Source organism: Tachyglossus aculeatus, chromosome 4, assembly GCF_015852505.1.
Source record: "Tachyglossus aculeatus isolate mTacAcu1 chromosome 4, mTacAcu1.pri, whole genome shotgun sequence".
NCBI lineage: Eukaryota > Metazoa > Chordata > Mammalia > Monotremata > Tachyglossidae > Tachyglossus > Tachyglossus aculeatus.
Genome location: NC_052069.1, coordinates 30,560,454 through 30,583,162, shown reverse-complemented (window position 1 = coordinate 30,583,162; position 22,709 = coordinate 30,560,454). Strand labels below are relative to the sequence as shown.

At 44.7% G+C, this 22,709-nt stretch overlaps 1 protein-coding gene and 1 non-coding gene across 2 annotated transcripts in view; one reads left to right on the top strand and one right to left on the bottom strand.

The window, feature by feature from the left end:
- GIPC2 (GIPC PDZ domain containing family member 2) overlaps positions 1-22,709 on the bottom strand; it is a 96,895-nt gene that overhangs the window by 51,730 nt on the left and 22,456 nt on the right. The window contains exon 5 of the mRNA XM_038745611.1: positions 2,476-2,661. Coding sequence (XP_038601539.1) covers positions 2,476-2,661 — 186 coding nt within the window. The remainder of the gene's footprint in view (positions 1-2,475; positions 2,662-22,709) is intronic.
- On the top strand, positions 9,787-9,924 carry LOC119927865. The gene has a single exon (XR_005450831.1). It is a non-coding gene; the product is annotated as a small nucleolar RNA SNORA7 (small nucleolar RNA).

Genomic DNA, 22,709 nt, shown 5'->3' with positions numbered 1-22,709 from the left:
TAAGCATCATTAATAAAATAAATCGAATAATAATTATGTACAAATATACACAAGTGCTGTGAGGCAGAGAAGGGGGTAGAGCAGAGGGAAGGGGTAGGGGCGATGGGAGGGGAGGAAGAGCAGAGGAAAAGGGGGGCTCAGTCTGGGAAGGCCTCCTGGAGGAGGAGGTCTCTGAGAAGGGCTTTGAAGCGGGGAAGAGAGATGGTTTGGTAGATGTGAGGAGGAAGGGAATTCCAGGCCAGAGGTAGGATGTGGGCCAGGGTTCAACGGCGGGACAGACGAGACAGTGAGGAGGTTAGCAGCAGAGGAGCAGAGTGTGTAGGCTGGGCTGTAGAGGGAGAGAAGGGAGGTGAGGTAGGAGGGGGCAAGGTGATGGAGAGTTGAAGCCAATAGTGAGGAGTTTTTGCTTCATGAGAAGGCTGATTGGCAACCATTGGAGACTTTTGAGGAGGGGGGTGACATGCCCAGAGCGTTTCTATAGAAAGATAATCTGGGCAGCAGAATGAAATATAGACTGAAGCGGGGAGAGACAGGAGGATGGGAGATCAGAAAGAAAGTTGATGCAGTAATCCAGTCGGGATATGATGAGAGATTTTACCAACAAGGTAGCAGTTTGGATGGAGAGGAAAGGGCGGATCTTGGTGATGTTGTGAAGGCGAGACCACCAGGTTTTGGTGACGGACTGGACAGTGGGGTGAATGAGAGAGCGGAGTCAAGGATGACACCAAGATTGCAGGCCTGTGAGATGGGAAGGATGGTAGTTCCATCCACAGTGATGGGAAAGTCAGGGAGAGGACAAGGTTTGGGAGGGAAGATAAGGAGCTCAGTCTTGGACATGTTGAGTTTTAGGTGGAGGGCGGACAACCAGGTGGAGATGTCCTGAAGGCAGGAGGAAATACGAGCCTGGAGGGAGGGAGAGAGAACAGGGGTGGAGATGTAGATTTGGGTGTCATCTGCGTAGAGATGAAATCTGAAGCCATGGAAGCGAATGAGTTCACCAAGGGAGTTAGTGTAGATGGAGAACAGAAGGGAACCAAGAACTGACCCCTGAGGGACCCCTGAGGAACCCCTACAGTTATGGGATGGGAGGGGGAGGAGAAGCCCACGAAGGAGACTGAGAATGAATGGCCAGAGGGATAAGAGGAGAACCAGGAGAGCATGGAGTCCGTGAAGCCAAGGTTGGATCACGTAATGAGGAGAAGAGGATGGTCGACAGTGTCAGAGGCAGCTGAGAGGTTGAGGAGGATTAGGATAGAGTAGGAGCCATTGGATTTGGCAAGAAGGAGGTCACTGGTGACCTTGGAGAGGGCAGTTTCAGTGGAGTGGAGGAGACAGAAGCCAGATTGGAGGGTGTCCAGGAGAGAGTTGGAGGTGAGGAATTCAAGGCAGTGAGTGCAGACGACTTGCTCTAGGAGTTTGTAAAGGAAAGGTAGGAGGGAGAGAGGGCAATAACTGGAGGGGACAGTGGGGTCAAGGTAGAGTGTTTTTTAGGATGGGGGAGACGTGTGACTTGTCCAAGGTCACAGAACAGACAAGTGGTGGAGCTGGAATTAGAACCCAGATCCTTCTGACTCCCAGACTGTGCTCTTTCCACTAGGCCATGCTGCTTCTCTTTCTTCTAATATCTTCCATGAAATCTGTGTTTAACTGCCTAGTCAGTAACCCTAGGGCTTTCCTTTTTCTACTTTTTAAATATATGACCAGAATTTGCCCTTTTCCTTTCAGAGACTTCTCCCACCTTTCAGGAGTGATCAAAAATGAATAGGCAGTCATCCTGCAGTAGCCATCGCTAATACCGTAAAAAATCCTTGAACTTCTGATTTAAATATATCTGGATTTAGACATCTGGAAAGAAGGCCCTTTTTAGGCCTTCCCAACTTGGCCTGATCACCTGTTCATCTTCGATCTTTCTTGTACAGTCAGAAGTTTAAAAAAGTAGAGTCATCAGCTTTCCCTTTCTGAATTTCAGAGGGGGTGACATTTTCCCCTGATCTTTCAATATTGGAAAAAAAATGCTGTCATCCTGTATGATTTGTGTTAGCTATACCTCCTTTAAGGAGCTTCCTTTTCTCATCTCATCCCCATATAATTGGGCTATTTTTCTACACTCTGCTTTAATGACCCGACCCAATTTCCCCTTTTTGTCATTTTTCCCTTTGCCCTTCAGGTCCCTCAAGAGTTCTTGTTTTCACCATCTAGCTACTTCATTACCTTCCCGATCCCAGAGAACTGTCCTTTTGATCAAGAGAGTTAAGACTTGATGAGATTCGAATGGGGGAGTTAGAAAAGAAAGAGTTTCAACCATGTTTCTAAAAAGAAGAAATATTACCCATCTAGCCACTGCTCTTGAGTTTTAATGTTTTTTTTTAATGTCCCACTTTTCATTTTAGAGGTAATTGTCAAGGAGCTACAGGTTTCAAAGCACTCTTTGCTAAAGCATCAAACTGTATTTTGAAAGCATAGTTGAAAACTCACCTTTATGAAAGCGCAGCCAACTCCGTTGTCTGTAATGGTGCAACCAAGTGAACCTTCACTTTTATAAATGCTTACTTCTTTCTTTAGTCCTTTCACATGGGCAAATATGAAATCTTCAAGACCAATTTGACTTCCCAGTAGCTTTTCCATATTAATTTTGGGAGTATTTAAAGTGCAAAACAAGATCTACACGGGAGGGGGAAAAAAAAGACAAACATTCTGTAAGAGAAAACAAATCTAGGTCAAGGATTAAAGGAAAAAATGGAAAAACACAGAAATTATTTGAAACAGTTATAAAATTTATTATCTATTGTTCTTTAAATATTTTCACATTTCAATTTTAAATAAAGATTCAGCTTGGAAGTTATTCATGCAGGACAGTATACTGCGCTACCAAAGGAAAAGAAAACCAAAAAACAAATTTCACACCAGCAGTTGGCTCATCAACATTAACAAAAATTCATGAAAAAGGAAAGGAAGCAGCAGTTAAGTGCATTTATGTCTTATGATGATGGCATCACCCATAGTAAATGCACAAAGACATCAGGACCAGAATTTGCTCCAAGTCGTATTAAAATCACATCTCCATTAAAACCACAGTCCATTTCTCCCCACTCCGCAAAATCCCCCAGTGGCTTCCCATCCACCTCCTCATCAGATACTCCTTACCAACAAACGGCTTTAAAGCATCATTCAGCTCTGCCCCTCCTACCTTTCATTCATTCATTCATTCGTATTTATTGAGCGCTACTGTGTGCAGAGCACTGTACTAAGCACTTGGAAATTACAATTCGGCAACAGATAGAGACAGTCCCTATCCAAAAATGGGCTCACAGTCTAGAAGGGGGAGACAGACAACAAAACAAAACAAGTAGACAGGTGTCAATACCATCAGAACAGATAAATAGAATTATAGCTGCCTTACCTCACTGATCTCCTACTACAACCTAGGCTGAACACTTCACTCTTCTAATGACATCCTACTTACCATACCTCAATCAATCAATCAATCAATCATATTTCTTGAGCGCTTACTCTGTGCAGAGCACTGTACTAAGCGCTTTGGAAGTACAAGTTGGCAACATATAGAGACGGTCCCTACTCAATCTCACCTATCTTACCGTAAACCCCTTGCCCTATGTCCTCCCTCTGGCCTGGAATTTCCTCCCCCTTCATATACCACAGACCACTACTCTCCCCACCTTCAAAGTCGTATTAGAGAAGCAGCGTGGCTCAGTGGAAAAGAGTACGGCTTTGGAGTCAGAGGTCATGGGTTCAAATCCCGCTCTGCCAACTGTCAGCTGCGTGACTTTGGGCAAGTCACTTCACTTTTCTGGGCCTCAGTTACCTCATCTGTAAAATGGGGATTAAGACTGAGAGCCCCCCATGGGACAACCTGATCACCTTGTAACGTCCCCAGCGCTTAGAACAGTGCTTTGCACATAGTAAGCGCTTAATAAATATCATCATTATTATTTAAATCACATTTCCTCCAAGAGGCCTCCCCCAACTAAGCCCACATTTCCCTTATTTGCTTTCCTTTCTGCAATTGATAGTCACCCCATTCTTAGCTCCACAGCTCCAAAATGTCTGTCTCCCTCTCTAGACTATAAGCTCTTTGTGAGTAGGGAACTGTCTACTAACTCTGCTTGTTGTATTGGACTCTCCCGCATGCTTATTAAGGTTCTCTAGACTGTCAGCTCCTTGGGTGCAGGGAATATGCCTGCCACCTCTGTTATATTGTACTCTCCCGAGCACTCAGTACAGTGCTCTGCACACAGTTAGTGCTCAATAAATACCATTGATTGATTGACTGATGGACTGATTGATCTCTCCCAGAAGTCCTTCCCCGACTATTCTCTCATCCCTCCCATCATCACCGCTGTGGTGGCACTAATGCACATGAGTCCTCAAACCCTCAGCACGTAGAGAAGCAGCGTGGCCTAGTAGGATAGACCACAGACCTGGGAGTCGGAAGGACCCGGGTTCTAATCGCAGCTCTGCCACTTGACTGCTGTGTAACCCTGGGCAAGTCACTTCACTTCTCTCTTCCTCAGCTACCACATTTGTAAAATAATAATGATGACATTTATTAAGCCCTTACTATGCGCAGAGCACTGTTCTAAGCGCTGGGGAGGTACAAGGTGATCAGGTTGTCCCACGTGGGGCTCACAGTCATAATCCCCATTTTACAAATGAGGTAACTGAGACACAGAGAAGTTAAGTGACTTGCCCAAAGTCACACAGTTGACAATTGGTAGAGCTGGGATTTGAACCCATGACCTCTGACTCCAAAGCCCGGGCTCTTTCCATTGAGCCACGCTGCTTCTCTATGAGGATTAAGACTGTGAGCCCCATGTGGGACAGGGACTCCCTCCAACTGGCTTAGCTTGTATCTACCCCAGTGCTTACAACAGTGCTGGACACATAGTAAGCACCTAACAAATGCCATCATTATTATTATTATTAGTCCCTCCCCGCCACAGCACGCACGGATATATCCTTAAACTCACTGCATCCCCCAACCAGTGATTTATTTTGTGTCTGTCTCCCCTTTTAGATTGTAAGATCCTTGAGGGCAGGGATCAAGTCCACTAAGCAATCAATCACTGGTATTTACTGAGCACCTACTATGTGCAGAGCACTGCACTAAGTGTTTGGAAGAGTACAATACAACAGAATCAGCAGACACGTTCCCTGACCATAATGAGCTTACAGTCTAGAGGACTAACTCTAATGTACTTTCCAAAGCGCTTAGTATTCATTTGATTCAATCATATTTATGGAATGCTCACTGAGTGCAGAGTACTGTAATAATAATAATAATAATAATGCTGGTATTTGTTAAGCACTTACCATGTGCCGAGCACGTCCTAAGCGCTGGGTTAGATACAAGGTTATCAGATTGTCCCACGTGGGGCTCACAGTCGTAATCCCCATTTGACAGACGAGGGAACTGAGGCACAGAGAAGTGAAGTGACTTGTCCAAATTCACACAGCTGACAGTGGCAGAGCCAGGATTAGAACCCACGACCTCTGACTCCCAGGACCGTGGTCTACCCACTACGCCACGCCTCTTCTCCATGTACTAAGCGTTGGGGAGAAAAAATAGATAAACCCATTCCCTGCCCACAATGAGCTCACAATCTAGTGTCCTGCATAGAAGCACTCAATAAATACTATTTTTTGATTGACTGATTGAACATAATCGAATTAGAAATTGCCTTTTGTATACCCTGTGTATCAAAGTAGGGGAAAAAATAAAATAGAGCTCAAAAGACAGAAATTAAAAATAGCCACCTTAATCCCACGTAAGTACTCATGGAAGTAGATGCCGCTCAGCTGCTTTGAGTGCTTGGAAGAAGTGGCAGGGAGAAGTGGTCAGCAGGGTAAGAGTTGGCTACAATTTCAGATGATTCAGAACTTGGTCTGACACACAGATGTGGGCATTTGGGGTGGGGTTTTTGGAGAGATACAAGTACAACTACCCCTACCTTCCAAGGTTCACAGACAGCTTCCACAGGCTTCTCAGCTCTAATCAATGTATCACTACCAAGATGACTCCTTGGGGCGTGAGCATTTGGCTAATGCCACTTCCAGTTACTAGGGTTACACAGCAGAGGCATGAAAATGTAGACTGTCTCCAAGGTGAGAAGTCCTTGGGGTGGTCTCAGCAAGAAGAAGCGTGGCCTAGTGAAAAGAACACCATCTCTCTGGACTGTAAACTCACTGGGGGCAGAGATCGTTTCTACCAACTCTCCCCCAGTGCTCTACACACAGCAAATGCTCAATGTTCCTGCCTTAACTCTGCCCTCTCCTCTGCCAGGCAAAACTATTTCTCCTCCCTTACTGACACCCATGCCCATCATCTCCGTCAGCTCTTCTGTACGTTTAACTCCCTTCTCAGGCCCCCTGTTCCTCCCCCTCCTCCTTCCCTCACCCCAAATGATCAGGCCTCCTACTTCCTTAGTAAAATTAACTCCATCAGGTCTGAGCTCCCCAAAGTCACTCCCCCACTTCTCCAACCCCCCTCCACTCTCAACCCTCTCCGCTACTCTCCCATCCTTCCCAGCAGTATCTTCAGATGAGATCTCCTCCCTCCTCTCAAGTGCTATTCCATCCACCTATGTTTCAGACCCCATTCCCTCTCATCTTATGAAATCTCTCACCACTTCCCTCCTCCCCTCCTTAACCTCCATCGTCAACCGCTCACTCTCCACTGGCTACTTTCCCTCTGCCTTCAAACATGCCCATGTCTCCCCCATCCTAAAAAAACCCTCCCTTGACCCCACCTCCCCTTCTAGTTATTGCCCTATCTCCCTCCTACCCTTCCTTTCCAAACTCCTAGAACGAGTCATCTACACCCGCTGCCTCGATTTCCTCAACGCCAACTCTCTCCTTGAACCCCTCCAATCTGGCTTCCGTCCCCTACACTTCACCAAAATGCCCTCTCAAAGGTCACCAATGACCTCCTTCTTGCCAAATCCAATGGCTGCTACCCTATCCTAATCCTCCTCGACCGCTCAGCTGCCTTCGACACTGTGGACCAGCCCCTTCTCCTCAACACACTATCCAACCTTGGCTTCACAAACTCCGTCCTCTCCTGGTTCTCCTCGTATCTCTCCAGCCGGTCATTCTCAGTCTCCTTTGTGGACTCCTTCTCCCTCTCCCATCCCCTTACTGTAGGGGTTCCTCAAAGGTCAGTTCTTGGTCCCCTTCTGTTCTCTATCTACACTCACTCCCTTGGTGAACTCATTCGCTTCCACCGCTTCAATTATCATCTCTGGCTGATGACACTCAAATCTGCATCTCTGCCCCACCCGCTCTCTCTCCCTCCAGGCTTGTATTTCCTCCTGCCTTCAGGACATCTCCATCTGGATGTCTGCCCGCCACCTAAAACTTAACATGTCCAAGACTGAACTCCTTATCTTCCCTCCCAAACCCTGCCCTCTCCCGGACTTTCCCGTCACTGTAGACGGCACTACCATCCTTCCCATCTCACAAGCCCACAACCTTGGTGTCATTCTCAAACCGCTCTCTCGTTCACCCCACATATCCAATCCGTCACCAAAACCTGCTTGTCTCACCTCCACAACATCACCAAGATCCGCCCTTTCCTCTCCATCCAAATCGCTACCTTGCTGGTTCAATCTCTCATCTTATCCCGACTGGATTACTGCATCAGGCCCCTCTCTGATCTCCCATCCTCCTGTCTCTCCCTGCTTCAGTCTATACTTCACTCTGCTGCCCATACTATCTTTGTACAGAAACGCTCTGGGCATGTTACTCCCCTCCTCAAAAATCTCCAGTGGCTGCCTGTCAACCTATGAATCAAGCAAAACTCCTCAATCTCAGCTTCAAGACTCTCCATCACCTCTCCCCCTCCTACCTCACCTCCCTTCTCTCCTTCTACAGCCCAGCCCGCACTCTCCACTCCTCTGACGCTAACTTCTTCACTGTACCTCGTTCTCACCTGTCCCACAGTCGACCTCCGGCCCACGTCCATCCCCTGGCCTGGAATGCCCTCCCTCCACACATCCGCTAGCTCTCTTCCTCCCTTCAAAGCCCTACTGAGAGCTCACCTCCTCCAAGAGGCCTTCCCAGACTGAGCCCCCTTTTTCCTCTCCTCCTCCACACAGGACTTGTACATATATTTGTGCAGGTTTATTACTCTATTTATTTCACTTGTACATATTTACTATTCTATTTATTTTGTTAATGATGTGCATATAGCTTTAATTCTATTTGTTCTGACGACTTTGCCACCTGTCTATATGTTTTGTTTTGTTGTCTGTCTCCCCCTTCTAGACTGTGAGCCTGTTTTCGGGTAGGGACCGTCTTTATATGTTGCCAACTTGTACTACCCAAGCGCTTAGTACAGTGCTCTGCACACAGTAAGTGCTCAATAAATACGATTGAATGAATGAATGGGAGTCAGGGGGCCTGGATTCTAAACCCAGCTCCTCCTCTTTCCTGCTGTGTGACATGGGGCAAGTCGCTAAACTTCTGTGCTCCTCATTGATAAAAGAGGGATTATCTGCTCTCCCTCCTTAGACTGTGGTGACTCAAGAGGGGCAGGGTTGGTTTCTGACCCTTATTTGTTTTCTTCTTAAAAAAAACAACACTTCTTACTATGTGCCAATTACTTAACTATGCGCTGAGGTAGAGATAAAACAATAGGATTGGGCACAGTCTCTATCCCTCTTAGGGCTCACAGTCCTAATCCCCATTTTACAGATAACTAAGGCACAGAGAAGTGAAGTGACTAGTAAGTTACTAAGAAACTACAGAAATTTCATATATATTTAAGTAGTTTTCTCATTTTTATAGCTGAATAATAATTCAGACGTTTGCAAATGAATGCCTACTACTTTTTCAGGGCAATTTAATAACAAAGCTATTTAAAAAAATAACTGTCTTTGCCTTCACCTTCAGCTTCCTATTGTTAGTTGTTGACAAGTTTAACACCTTTGAAAAAAATTAAGTTGGCAACAGGTCAGAAATGTGATATTTAGAAATATGATGCACCACTACTTCATTTAGACCTTTGTGAGGATAGTGTACAAACTCCAGTCCATATCTACATAGAACTTTCTACAAATGAATCACTTCTAAATTAGCTATCCTGGGTCAGAGTTGGTGAGCCAGAAATAAAATATGACTCACCCTTTGTACTTTTTCTTTTCCTGGGGAACAACTGTTTTGATTCAGCACTTTGGAATAGAGCGAAATAACCAAGACAAATACACAAATTTGCCTCTTTATAAATTCATTCATTCATTCATATTTATTGAGCGCTTACTGTGTGCAGAGCACTGTACTAAGTGCTTGGGAAGTACAAGTTGGCAACATATAGAGACGGTCCCTACGCAACAGTGGGCTCACAGTCTAAAAGTCTAAAGTAGTCTAAAGAAGTATAAATCTCAGGTGACTGTGCAACATAATCAAATGTGAAAGTGAACTAAATTTGCTCCCAAAATACATTTCAGGATTCTAATCAAAATTCAACTTCTTGCAACAAGAAAAGCAAATCAAAGAAATACAATGTTGAACTATTAGCTCGGAGGAAAAGAGTGGTGGTGTTTCAACAACAAATGAGGACTAAAACACCCAGTACAATAAATTAAAAGGGCATATTTCTAGCATCCCTCCCCCTCCCAGACTCTTTCTCTCAGCCAAAGAGAAGCCATCTGAACCTTATCCCAGTCTAATAATACTGTAAGCTTATGTGCCAACTCTCCAGGCTGTTTAAATCACTGCCACTTCTCGGGTGAGGCACAGTCCTGAATTTTCCAGCAGTATAAAGCACTATCCCTCTCAGGATCGCACCTGGAGAGTTTCTAGTACTCTACCAATATCGGCTAAGGCAGGGAGAGTCAAGCAGAGGCCTACCCATTCCATTCCTAGCTTAGCCAGTGGCTACCGAGTGGAAGGCAATCTGCTACAAGTCATAACTCACCTGTGCTGGGCAGCAAACAGTGGCGTGGGTGAGAGTCAAGGGTGGAGACTCAAGTTGACTGTGCAGAAGAAGGCAGTGGTAACCACTTCTGTATTTTTACCAATAAAACTCCATGGATACACTACCAGAACGATCGCAGATGGAGGTAGGGTATTCTGGGAAAGATGTGTCCATGGAGTTGTTACAGGTCGGAAACAGCCCGAAAGCATAGGATGAGATAAAGCATTATCCTGCTCAAAGCACAGAACATCTTCTTGTTCATGTTTGAAGGGGAAACTAATAATAGTGGTTGGATTTGTTAAGCACTTACTATAATAATAATAATAATGGCATTTTATAAAGTGCTTACTATGTGCAAAGCACTATTCTAAGCACTGGGGAGGTTACAAGGTGAACAGGTTGTCCCACGGGGGGCTCACAGTCTTCATCCCCATTTTACAGATGAGGTCACTGAGGCACAGAGAAATGAAGTGACTTGCCCAAAGTCACACAGCTGACAAGTGGCGGAGCTGGGATTTGAACCCATGACCTCTAACTCCAAAGCCCGGGCTCTTTCCACTAGGCCATGCTGATTCTACTTGACTGGTTCTTGTGTAAAACAAACTAGGTTCCACTATGAATATGGGCATAATTTGTCTACAGCGCGACAAATGTTACAATCACTTAAAAAGATGCAGAACAATTAGAAAATGAGAGATTACAAACAATAAATGTACAACCATATCATGCATAAAAATGTGGAGCCGCATGAAATTGAGTTCCACTGTAAGGCTGCAGTTCTAACCCAAGGCATCTCTTGGCAGATCGAGAGTGGTCATGAGGATGCTAAATTCCCCAAAGGTGCAGGGTCCCTGCAGCCCCCTCCCTTGCTTGAAGGGGAAGCAACAGGGCTGGATCGGATCGGGGAGCTTAGCTGCTCCTTTCCACATTGCTGGCCTCTGGGATGTCAGGCAGAAGGCCCTCCCAGAAGTAAACCAGAAGCGGAGATGCACGACTTTCAAGTAATCAGTTCTCTCCCTCCTACTCTTCTCCCACTCCAATCCGGCTAGCACTCCTCATTCCTCTCCATTCCTCCTCACACCTCCTCCTCCTCTTTATGACAAACTCGCTGCCTGATTGCTTCTAGGAGAAGTGGCATGGTCCAGTGGAAAGAACACAGGCCTGGAAGACATAGGATTTGGGTTCCAATACTGGCTCTGACGTTTGTCTTCTGTGTGACTTTGAGCAAATAACTTCATTTCTCTGGGCCTGTTTCCTCATGTGCAAAATGGGGATATAATGCTTGTTCTCCCTCCTACTTAGACTACTGGGTAGGACCCCTGTGGAACAGGGACTGCATCTGACCTGATTAGCTTGTATCTACCCCACTGCTTAGAAAGTGCTTGACATATAATAATAATAATAATTATGGTATTTGTTAAGCACTTACTATGTGCCAAGCACTGTTCAAAGTGTTGGGGTAGATACAAGGTAATCAGGTTGTCCCACGTGGGGCTCACAGTCTTAATCCCCATTTTACAGATGAGGTAACTGAGGCACAGAGAAGTTAAGTGGCTTGCCCAAGGTCACACAGCAGACAAGTGGGAACCCGTGTCCTCTGACTCCCAAACCCATGCTCTTTCCACTAAGCCACACTGCTTCTCTAGTAAGTGCTTAACAAATACCACAATTATTTTTCCCTCCACCCAGAATTTATTTTAATGTCTGCCTTCCCATGGAGGTTGGAAACTCAATGAGTACTGTGATTGTGTCAACCTGCTCTATGGTACTTTCTCAAAGTGCTCAGTACAGTGTTCTACACAGTCTGTGCTCAAAAAATACCAATGATTGAAGCTCGTAAGAACAATAACATGATCATTTTTTATACTTTGCAACCCTCCAAAGGTTCATTCTCTAAGTTTTCAACAGTGGAAAAGTATATTTAAAGTTGATAGCAAAATGAAAGGTAGGACTTCATTCATTGGAATTTTTTGTCTACTTGGGGCAATGCATACTAAGCAATGGGAAGAATACAATAAAGGATAACTAAAATTCAGTCCAGTTCTCAATGGGCTCATAATCTAAAGGCCACTTAACTCTAAACAGTTCTGTCTTAGAACAGAATATGAAAAGGTGAATCATGTTACATAGTGTTTGAGCAGCATATATTTGTTCTGGAGTTTTATAATTATGGATGAAGAGCTGCATATTTGAAATATCTGCTATTTTCATATTATAAGTTTTATCTTTACTGCAGATCATTAATAATAATTATATTAATGACAATTGTGGTATTTAATCAATTAATCAATGGCATTTAATGAGCACTTACATTGTGCAAAGCACTGTACTAAGCACTTGGGAGAATACAGTACAATAATACAATATGTTCCCTACCCACAACGAGCTTACAATGCTTAGTAATAATAATTAATTACAGTATTTATTAAGCGCTTACTATGTGTCAAGCACTGTTCAGAAATAAGATAATCAGGTCTCTCGCGGGGCTCACAGCCTAAGTAGAAAGGAGAACAGGTACTGAATCCCCATTTTGTAGATGAGGGAACTGAGACACAGAGAAGTTATGTGACTTGCCCGAAGTTAAACAGCAGGTAAGTGGTGGACCCAGGAATAGAACCCAGGTCCTCTGACTCTCAGGTCTGTGCTCTTTTCATCTTTTCACTAGGCCACACTACTTTTCATTGCCTGTTCATCTTTGTCCTCCTGCACCACAAGACTAGAGGAAAAAAAGGAAAAAAAATATACAAAAGGAAATTTGTAGGTTTGAGGGTTTTTTTTTTTTTCTTGACAACACCAATAGAAACTGAGGGGAAACTCAAGGAGTGTGCTACTCAGGGAAAGGGCACAGGACTGGTAGTCAAAAAAACCCAGGTTCAAGTCCCAGCTCTGCCACTGGTCTGACATGTGACCTTGGGCAAGTCACTTAAACTCTCTGGGCCCCGGTTTCCTCATCACTAAAATGGGGAATACCTCATCTCCCTCCCCATTAGGTTGTGGGCACGAAATGTGTCTGTTTACTGTTATATTGTACTCTCCCAAGCGCTTAGTACAGTGCTCTTCACTCAGTAACTGCTCAATAAATGTGACTGAATGATTGAATGAAAGGCCTCCTCCAGGAGGCCTTTCCAGACTGAGCCCCTTCCTTCCTCGCCCCCTCGTCCCCCTCTCCATCCCCCCATCTTGCCTCCTTCCCTTCCCCAAAGCACCTGTATATATGTACATATGTTTGTACATATTTATTACTCTATTTATTTATTTATTTATTTATCTTACTTGTACATATCTGTTCTATTTATTTTATTTTGTTAGTATGTTTGGTTTTGTTGTCTGTCTCCCCCTTCTAGACTGTGAGCCCGCTGTTGGGTAGGGACTGTCTCTATATGTTGCCGACTTGTACTTTCCAAGCGCTTAGTACAGTGCTAGGCACACAGTCAGCGCTCAATAAATACAATTGAATGAATGAATAATTATTATTATTAGTGAAGCCACTTGCCAGGAAAACATGCAGGGAGAGTGAAACTCCCCTTTAAAGAAGGGGAAGGAATGGAAACTGCATTAGCTCACAACAGAGCAGAAAGCCCAAGGCAGGCAGGGTCTGGAGTTACACCTGCAGTGCAAATCCTGTTTGGTGGCTGTATTTCACCCAGGGAACAGTCAGTCACATGGCATAGGGGATACAGCAGGGTCAGAAGGCCGTAGGGAAGCAGCATGGTGTAACGGGTAGACCACAACCCTGGGAGTCAGAAGGACCTGGGTTCTAGTCCCAGCTCTGCCACTTGTTTGCTCTATGACCTTAGGCAAGTCACTTCACTTCTCTGTGCCTCAGTTACCTCAGCTGCTAAATGGGGAATAAGACTGCAAGACCCACACATGTGGCAGGGATTGCATCTAACCCAATTTGCTTGTATAATGATAATAATGACAGAATTTGTTAAACGCTTTCTATGTGCCAGGCACTGTACTAAGCGCTGGGACAGATACAAGATAATCAGGTTGGTCACAGTGGGGCTCACAGTCTTAATCCCCATTTTACAAATGAGGCATTTGAGGCCCAGAGAAGTGAAGTGGCTTGCCCAAGGTCACACAGCAGACAAGTGGCAGACCCGGAATTAGAACCCACGACCTTCTGACTTGGCCCATGCTCTATCCACTATGCCATGTTGCTTCTCACCCCAGCGCTTAGTACAGTGCCTGGCACAAAGTAAGTACTTAATACCATCCTTATTATTATTATTTTCCATAAGGGTCTAGATAGGACTGAAGGGAGGGCAAAAGAGGGCCTACCCAGAGGCTATTCAGGGGAGAAACTGCAGGGCCATGGAGGTTTTGACAACTTACGGAAGCAGCATGGCTCAGTGGAAAGAGCACTGGCTTTGGAACCAGAGGTCATGGGTTCAAATCCCGGCTCCGCCACTTGTCACCTGTGTGACTTTGGGCAAGTCACTTAACTTCTCTGGACCTCAGTTCCCTCATCTGTAACATGGAGATTAAGACTGTGAGCCCCCCGTGGGACAACCTGATCACCTTGTAAACTTCCCAGCGCTTAGAACAGTGCTTTGCACATAGTAAGCGCTTAATAAATGCCATTATTATTAACTTGCTAGGGTCAACTGCCACTGTTTGCAACCTGAGAGCAGGAGACTAAACAAGCAAAGACCAAAGAGTGTTGGAGCCCGGGACTCCAGAGACATGGCCCAGTTCAAAAAGTGGTACAGAATCCAGGCAACCCAAGGCCGCACCAGGCTACAGGCTGGCCTGTTTCATCAGCGACTGCACCCTAGGGCACCCATGTTGGTGACTGCGGACTTCTGGAATAGTTTAACTGGGAGCACTTGAAAGTCACTGAAAAACTCACCAAAGGATTATACAGGTCAGAAGTTTCAAAGGCCCCCAAGTAGAGGAAAAATCAAGGGTACTGGATTATGTCTTTCTAGGCAGTTGATATACATTTTTTATGCTATTTGTTAAATGCTTACTATATGCCAGGCATTTTACTAAGTGCTGGCATAGATACAAGCTAATCAGGTTGGAAACAATCCACGTCCCACATGGGGCTCACGGCCTTAATCCCCATTTAACAGGTGAGGTAACTGAGGCACAGAAAAGCTAAGTGACTTGCCCAAGATCATACAGCAGAAAAGTGTTGGAGTTGGGATTAGAACCCAGGTCCTTCAGACTCCCCTGTCCATTCTCCATTCACTAGCCCAAGTTGCTTCTCTTTCAGAGAGCCCAAAAGATATTTTCGCCCACTCTGGCAGACTAATACACTGGGACAAAGTAATACCACAGGTCAATTTCATTCCGTGCACAGATATAGAACTGAACATTGAGTCACTGTTCTTGGACATAGCCGGAAATTGCATCCCTAATGTCTCCTAAGCAGCAGTGATTCCAAGTATAACGGCTGTCATTAAGCAACTAAAATTTTCATCAGTAGTAGCAATCCAACGGCCTCGGGGGAACACACTTCCTGGTTTTCCCAGAACAATCCCAGGTTCTGTATCTTTGTCCCAGAATCCTAAGAAAACTGAGTAGCAGAGCCAAGCAACAAATAATCTTTTTGTTTGTTTGTTTAATCAGAGTGTTCAGGAAGGAGAAGCACTTCTGAGGGGCATTGTCATGGTGTGCGTGTTTGTGTGGGGTGGAATGTATCACTGATCACAAGTCCTCATTTCCTGCTCCCTGTCTCCAGCTCTTCCTTCCAGCCGTGATTGCTGCCCCAAATCCACAATACTGCAAAGGGGAGAGAGTGGGGAGGGGAAGGGAATCCCGACTGAAGAAGCCAGGTGGAAGCTTGGCCAAGAGGAAGCACAACTGAGAATCTCTGGGGCTTACAACTGCTGCTGCAGGAGTCCAAAGGCCTAACCCCAAACTTACCCCCAGGGGATCGCCCACGACGAGGGGGGTGAGGTGCGTGAGCGGCTCATCATCATCAATCGTATTTATTGAGTGCTTACTGTGTGCAGAGCACTGTACTAAGCGCTTGGGAAGTACAAGTTGGTAACATATAGAGACAGTCCATACCCAAGCAGTGGGCTCACAGTCTAAATCCTCATGGGCCTCCAGGTTGGAGGTGAGAGAAGCCTCCACATGGTCCTGAACCCTGGTGAGGGCAGGAGAAACCCCTTCAACAGCTCTGGCAGCAACAGAGATGATAAAGCAGGGAGAGTAAAAGCCTCTTCATTCCTTTTCTTCCTCTTTCCCCCCATCTTCTCCTCCCCACCTCATCCCTCTGCTAGTTCTGCTCCTTTTTCTCCATTTTCCTCCATCTTGCTCCCTTCCAGGGCTCAAAGTGACCAAGAATAGGATGGACTCCTATTTTACTATTAACTATTTCTGTTGAAAATAGAAGTCTCATAAGGGCCACTGTGGCATGAAAATGATTGTACCATAGTGGCAGCAGCATGGGTGGTGGCCAAGGACATAATAATGATGGCATTTGTTAAGTGCTTACTATGTGCAAAGCACTGTTCTAGGGGCAGCAGTACCAGGACTCACCCCCAGACCCTGCTGTAAAGACCAAATTCCCACAGCCTGGAGGCACTGGGCTATATGCCCAGTATGCCCTCTTCCCCCACGCCACCCACTAAACACCCACTCCCCCCTCCTTTCCTCTTCTCCCACTCCCTTCTGAGTCACCGAGATTTGCTCCCTTTGTTCACGCCCCTCCGAGCCCCACAGCACTCATGTATATATCTGTAATTTCTTGATTTATATTAATGTCTGTGTCCCCCTCTAGACTGTAAACTCTTTGTGAGCCGGGAATGTGTCTGTTTATTGTTATATTGTACTCTTCCAAGTGCTTACTACAGTGCTCTGCACACAGTAAGTGTTCAATAAATACAACTGAATGAATGAATGAACAGTGGAGCATTGGGGTTAGATATTTTTACTTCCACCCCTACTCCCTTTCCTTGTCTTTTCCTTTCCCTTTTACCTTCCTTCCCCCATTTTTTCCTCCTTCTCCCAGTCAGAGTCCCACCACCATGTCCCCTCCTAAAGCCAAGCCCACCCCAAGTTTTCCGTGGTGTTCAAAAACAAAAAAGTCAGCACCTCTGTTATGAAGACATTCATGTACCAAAAGTTTGGTTCTGACACTGAGTGACAAGGATTTATACCTCCACTCCTCGGGACTGTCTCCTGAAGTTAAAAATCAAAGGGGTCCACACCACATCCCAGTAATAGAAAAGCAGCGTGGCTCAGTTGAAAGAGCACGGGCTTTGGAGTCAGAGATCATGGGTTCAAATCCCGGCTCCGCCACTTGCCAGATGTGTGACTTTGGGCAAGTCACTTAATTTCTCTGTGCCTCAGTTACTTCATCTGTAAAATGGGGATTGAGACTGTGAGCCCCACGTGGGACAACCTCATCAACTTGTAACCTTCCCAGCGCTTAGAACAGTGTTTTCAACATAGTAAGCGCTCAATAAATTCCATTATTAAATTCCATTATTAATAGAAATGGAGTGTGCAAATCCAGAAGATCTTGTGCCGAACAGGCATTTCCTGTTGAATTTCCTCCTTGTGTCTGTTTCAGGACAATTGAAAACTGTAACCCTAGAACTTCAGGCAGTAGCACATAGACTTTTACAGGACAAACCACAGATTACTGTATTTATGCCACATACCCCAAAAGAAGTTGGAACTGCTTCTATGCATGTGTCTTGATTTATCTCTTGAAACGGTGGGTTTTTGTTTTGTTGGTTATTTTGCTTACCACATAGCAAATATATTCTCGGGCTGCTCGACCTCTTCCATCCACTTTTTATCCTTCCCAGTACAGCTCAGGTCTCTTTCCAGGTTTTCTAAATGATTTTATCAATGATCACCAGTTCTAAAACACCTTCCCAGATTTTTGATCCATGATAAATCAGTGGCAGATCCTCCTTTAATCATTAGCAGTCCTACCTCTTTACTTTCCAAAATACCACATCCACAAGAATGTAACAACCATGTCAACCGGATTAAAAGTAAGCAAGCAATGCTTGGCAGTGCAGAGTTCCTTACCACGATGCTAATGGCAACAGTAACAGGTATCAAGACCTATCAACAAATGATACTTATTGAGAGCTTACTGTGTGCACAGAACTTACTAAATTGACCATCACTCAACAGTATTTATTGAGGGCTACACTGTGCAGAATGCTGTACTAAAAGCTTGAGAACCTACAAAAATGTTATTAGGGATCATGTCTACTAACTTTATTAACTTTAACTTAAAAGTTTATTAACTTGAAGAAGCAGTATGGTCTAGTGGACAGAGCACGGGCTTGGGAGTCAAAAGGACCTGGGTTCTAATCCCAGCTCTGCCACTTTTCAACTGTGTGACCTTGGGCTCTTTACTTTGTACCTCAATTCCCTCATCTGGAAAATAGGGATTAAGACTGAGCCCCATGTGAGACAGGGACTCTGTACAACCTGATTACCTTGTATCAATCCCAGATCTTAGAACAGTGCCTGACACGTAGTAAGCGCCTAAGAAATACCGCCATATTATTATTTATTGTACTTTCCCATGTTTTCAGACATGATCCCTGCCTTCAGGGAGCCTACAAACTAGTGGGGGACACAGACTCTAAAATAATTACAGGTAGGGCAAAGCAATAGAGTATAAGGATTCTTTATGTGACATAAATGCTGTAGGGTGTTGGGGGGAGGTGGTGAGTTCCCAAGTGCTTAGGTGACGCAAAAGTGGTTAAGTAGCAAAAGAAGGGAAATAGGGTGGAAAAAGAGAGCTCAATCATGGGAGGCTTCCTGAAAGAGATGTGATTTCAGAAGGGCCTCGATGATAAAGAGAGCAGTCACCTGCTGGAAGTGAAGCGGAAAGGAACTACGGCCAGACTGGAGGATGGGAGCCAGAGGTCGCGGGGAGACATGAAAATAAGGCACAGTGTGTAGAGTGGCTTGACAGGGCAAAGGGTGAGAACTGGGATGTAGTGCTAGAGAAGAGAGAAAGCTCGTTAAGGTGGAGGAGAAATGAGTGTGCCACCATGACCTTTATGGTCACCAGAGAGTTTCTATTTGGGCATGAGGGCCGCCCATATGGCTGAAGGGAGGAAGAGAAGAGGGGTACCAAGAGGGGGAAAGGAGGGAAGAACAACCAAAGAAAGGGCGTGATTGCTGCCAAGCTCCTCCTGTTTGGACATCCAGTTAGCACGACTGAAAGAGGAGTTTGGGGGAAGTGCATCAAAGACAGCAGTGTTGCTACTGCCTTCCGGAAACGATTTTCCACTTGAATCAGGCAGATACTTCAAGAGGAGAAAAAGGAAAGATTCAGAGAAAAGCTGTTCTCCTCTCTGCAGCTCCCACACTGTCTTATAGCCTCCTCAAGATTCTAGGCAAGAATGCTGGGCTCAGGGCAACACATTTTAAATAAATCTGATTGTTAAAGGTTCATGTAGAAACAAGATTTATGATTGCTTACATGCATTTTCAAGAACATGAAAATACCAAAATTATATCCAAAATTATTACTTTAAAAATTGAGACATGATAAAGTCCATATTCTGAGATTGATGAGAAGTTTCCTCAACTTTTGGATCTGCCTTACTTCAACATAAGAAATTAAGGCGATTTATAGTTCTACTGAGTCAAAATCATTCTCATGCACTGGACTGCATGCTCCTTATGGGTGGGACAGGATCTTCCACTTTTATTGCACTCCCCAAACACTTTGCACATAGTAGGAACTTAATGAAAGAGAAAAAAATATATAGTAAAAATATAGTTCCCTCATATCCAGGCCAAATAACAAAATCAATTTCAATTTAATAAAGTTTAAGAAAACAGTTTTTAAATTTTCCCCCCAAAGAGAATTGAACTGGGTTTTCCATTTATGAAAACAGAAGACTTCCAAAAAAAAATGATAAAAAATGAAAAAAAAAACCCTTTTTTCAACCCACCCAATTCACTCTTCAGGATCTGAAATTCAAACAATGCTTTACACGAAAAAAATGTTCAGGCACCTGCATTTTGCAATTGTCCCACATGAAAAGGGGGAAGCTTTGGTTTCCCAGTCAAAGCCTGCACTGATCACCGCGGGTGTGATTGTGGACCCTGAAATGGTCCCAGTGCTCAGCTTAATCTCAGGAATGCCAGCCTACGTGGCTTAATGGAAAGAGCACAAGTATATGAGTCAGAGGTCATGGGTTCTAATTCTGGCTCCATCACTTAGCTGTGTGACTGAGAGTGGCAAGTCACTTACTTCTCTGTGCTTCAGTTACCTCATCTGTAAAATGGGGATTAAGGCTGTGAGCCCCATATGGGACAACCTGATTACTTTGTATCTACCCCAGTGCTTAGAACAGCGCTTGGCACATAGTAAGTGCTTAACAAATACCATCATCATTATTATTATTAAACCTAGTAGCAACTCTCACAGGTAGGGGTGAGTGAGAGGGTTAAGGGTCAAAAAATGGGAGGAGAAAAGTGTCTTGAACCTAAATAAAGCTTTCATCTTCCAAAACACATTCTCATCAATTTTCATTCTCCTCATTTTGGCCTAAAATTTCTGTGAAGTAGAGACCAGCAGGTATTATATTCCAGTATTTATTAATCACCTACTTTAGGTTAAGGGCTGAGGAAGATAAAAGATTTAGAGTCTAGGTAGGTGGGAGAACAGATATTTTATTCCCATTTTACAGAGGAGGAAACTGAGGCATTTAAAGGTTAGAGTAAGTTGCCCAAATTCATACAACAGGCAGGTGAAATGGCAGAAACAGGATTAGAACCCAGGTCCCCTAACTCCTAAACTCATACTCTCTCCACTAAGCCACACTGCAGAAGCATCTTTTTGAAAAAAAAAAAGTTTTGCCCTTACCATGTCTTCTTGAAAGACACAAGAATGTTTACCAGTAGGGCTTTGGAGTCAGAGGTCATGGGTTCAAATCCCAGCTCTGCCAATTGTCAGCTGTGTGACTTTGGGCAAGTCACTTAACTACTCTGTGCCTCAGTTACCTCATCTGTAAAATGGGGATTAAGATTGTGAGCCCCCAGGGGACAACTTGATCACCTTGTAACCTCCCCAGCGCTTAGAACAGTGCTTAGCACATAGTAAGCACTTACTAAATGCCATGATTATTATTATTATTATTATTATTACAGATGATATCAAGATTCTGACTCTATAGAGTTGGATTACCTATAGCCCCCATGTGCTGGCATACTTCCTTTCAAACTGTATATGCCAGCATAAACACTGAGCAAAACTAGCATGGGGTAAGGAGGAAAATCGGGAGGAAATTAGGAGAAAAAGATGGGTATGATTTTCCAGTTCCCTTCCTTGCTATGTTGGCTTAATGTAAATACCAGGTGCGACAGAAAGGAAGTTAATAAGCTTAGTGCCTTCAGGTGGCACAAGAATAATTCCATCCCTAGGACTAAAAGAAGAATTTAAACTGAATGTTACTGGTAAACTTCATTAATTTTACCCCCCATGTCACCTCCCTCACTAGCATGTCCCCCCCATGTGACACCCCCCCCCCCCCCCGCCCCATGTCAGAGAAGCAGCATGGCTCAGTGGAAAGATCCCGGGCTTTGAAGTCTGAAGTCATGGGTTCAAATCCCAGCTCTGCCAATTGTCAGCTGTGTGACTTTGGGCAAGTCACTTCACTTCTCTGGGCCTCAGTGACCTCATCTGTAAAATGGGGATTAAGACTGTGAGCCCCCCGTGGGACAACCTGATCACCTTGTAACGTCCCCAGCGCTTAGAACAGTGCTTTGCACATACTAAGCACTTAATAAATGTCATTATTAGTATTACTACTAGCATTTCACCCCCCCCCAAAAAAATCTTCAGTGGTTGCCTATCAACCTCCATATCAAGCAAAAACTCACTATTGGCTTCAAAGCTCTCCATCACCTTTCCCCTTCTTATCTCACCTCCCTTCTCTCCTACATCCAGGCCGCACACTCCGCTCCTCTCCTGCTAACCTTCTCACTGTGCCTCGTTCTCACCTGTCCCGCCATCGACCCCTGCCCTACGTCCTACCTCTGGCCTGGAATGCCCTCCCTCTTCAAATCCGCCAAATAATCATACTTCCTCCCTTCAAAGCCCTACTGAAGGCTTACCTCCTCCAGTAGGCCTTCCCAGACTAAGTCCCCATTTTCCTCTGCTTCCCCCTCCCCTCCCTATCGCCCCTACTCCTTCCCTCTGCTCTACCCTCCACCCCACAGCACTTGTGTATATTTGTACATATTTATAATTCTATTTATGTATATTAATGATGTGCATATATCTACATTTCTGTTTACTTATAATGATGCTACTGCTGCCTGTTTACTTGTTTTGATGTCTGCCTCCCCCCTTCTAGACTGTGAGCCCGTTGTGGGCAGGGATTATCTCTATTTGTTGCTGAATTGTACTTCCCAAGCACTCAGTGCAGTGCTCTGCATACAGTAAGCGCTCAATAAATATGATTGAATGAATGTATTAAAAGCCAGAAGAACAGAGAAGCAGTGTGGCTCAGTGGTAAGAGCACAGGCTTGGGAGTCAGAGGTCGTGGGTTCTAATCCCATCCACCACTTATCAGCTGTGTGACTTTGGGCAAGTCACTTCACTTCTCTGTGCCTCAGTTACCTCATCTGGAAAATGGGGATTAAGACTGTGAGCCCCATGTGGGACAACCTGATTACCTTGTACCTACACAGTGCTTGGCACATAGTAAGCGTTTAACAAATACCAAAATTATTATTATTATTATTAAGAACATGGGCCCAAGTCAAAAAAGGACAAGTGTGCAAAGCACAGAGGATATGGGGAGAGGTATCGATCAATCAG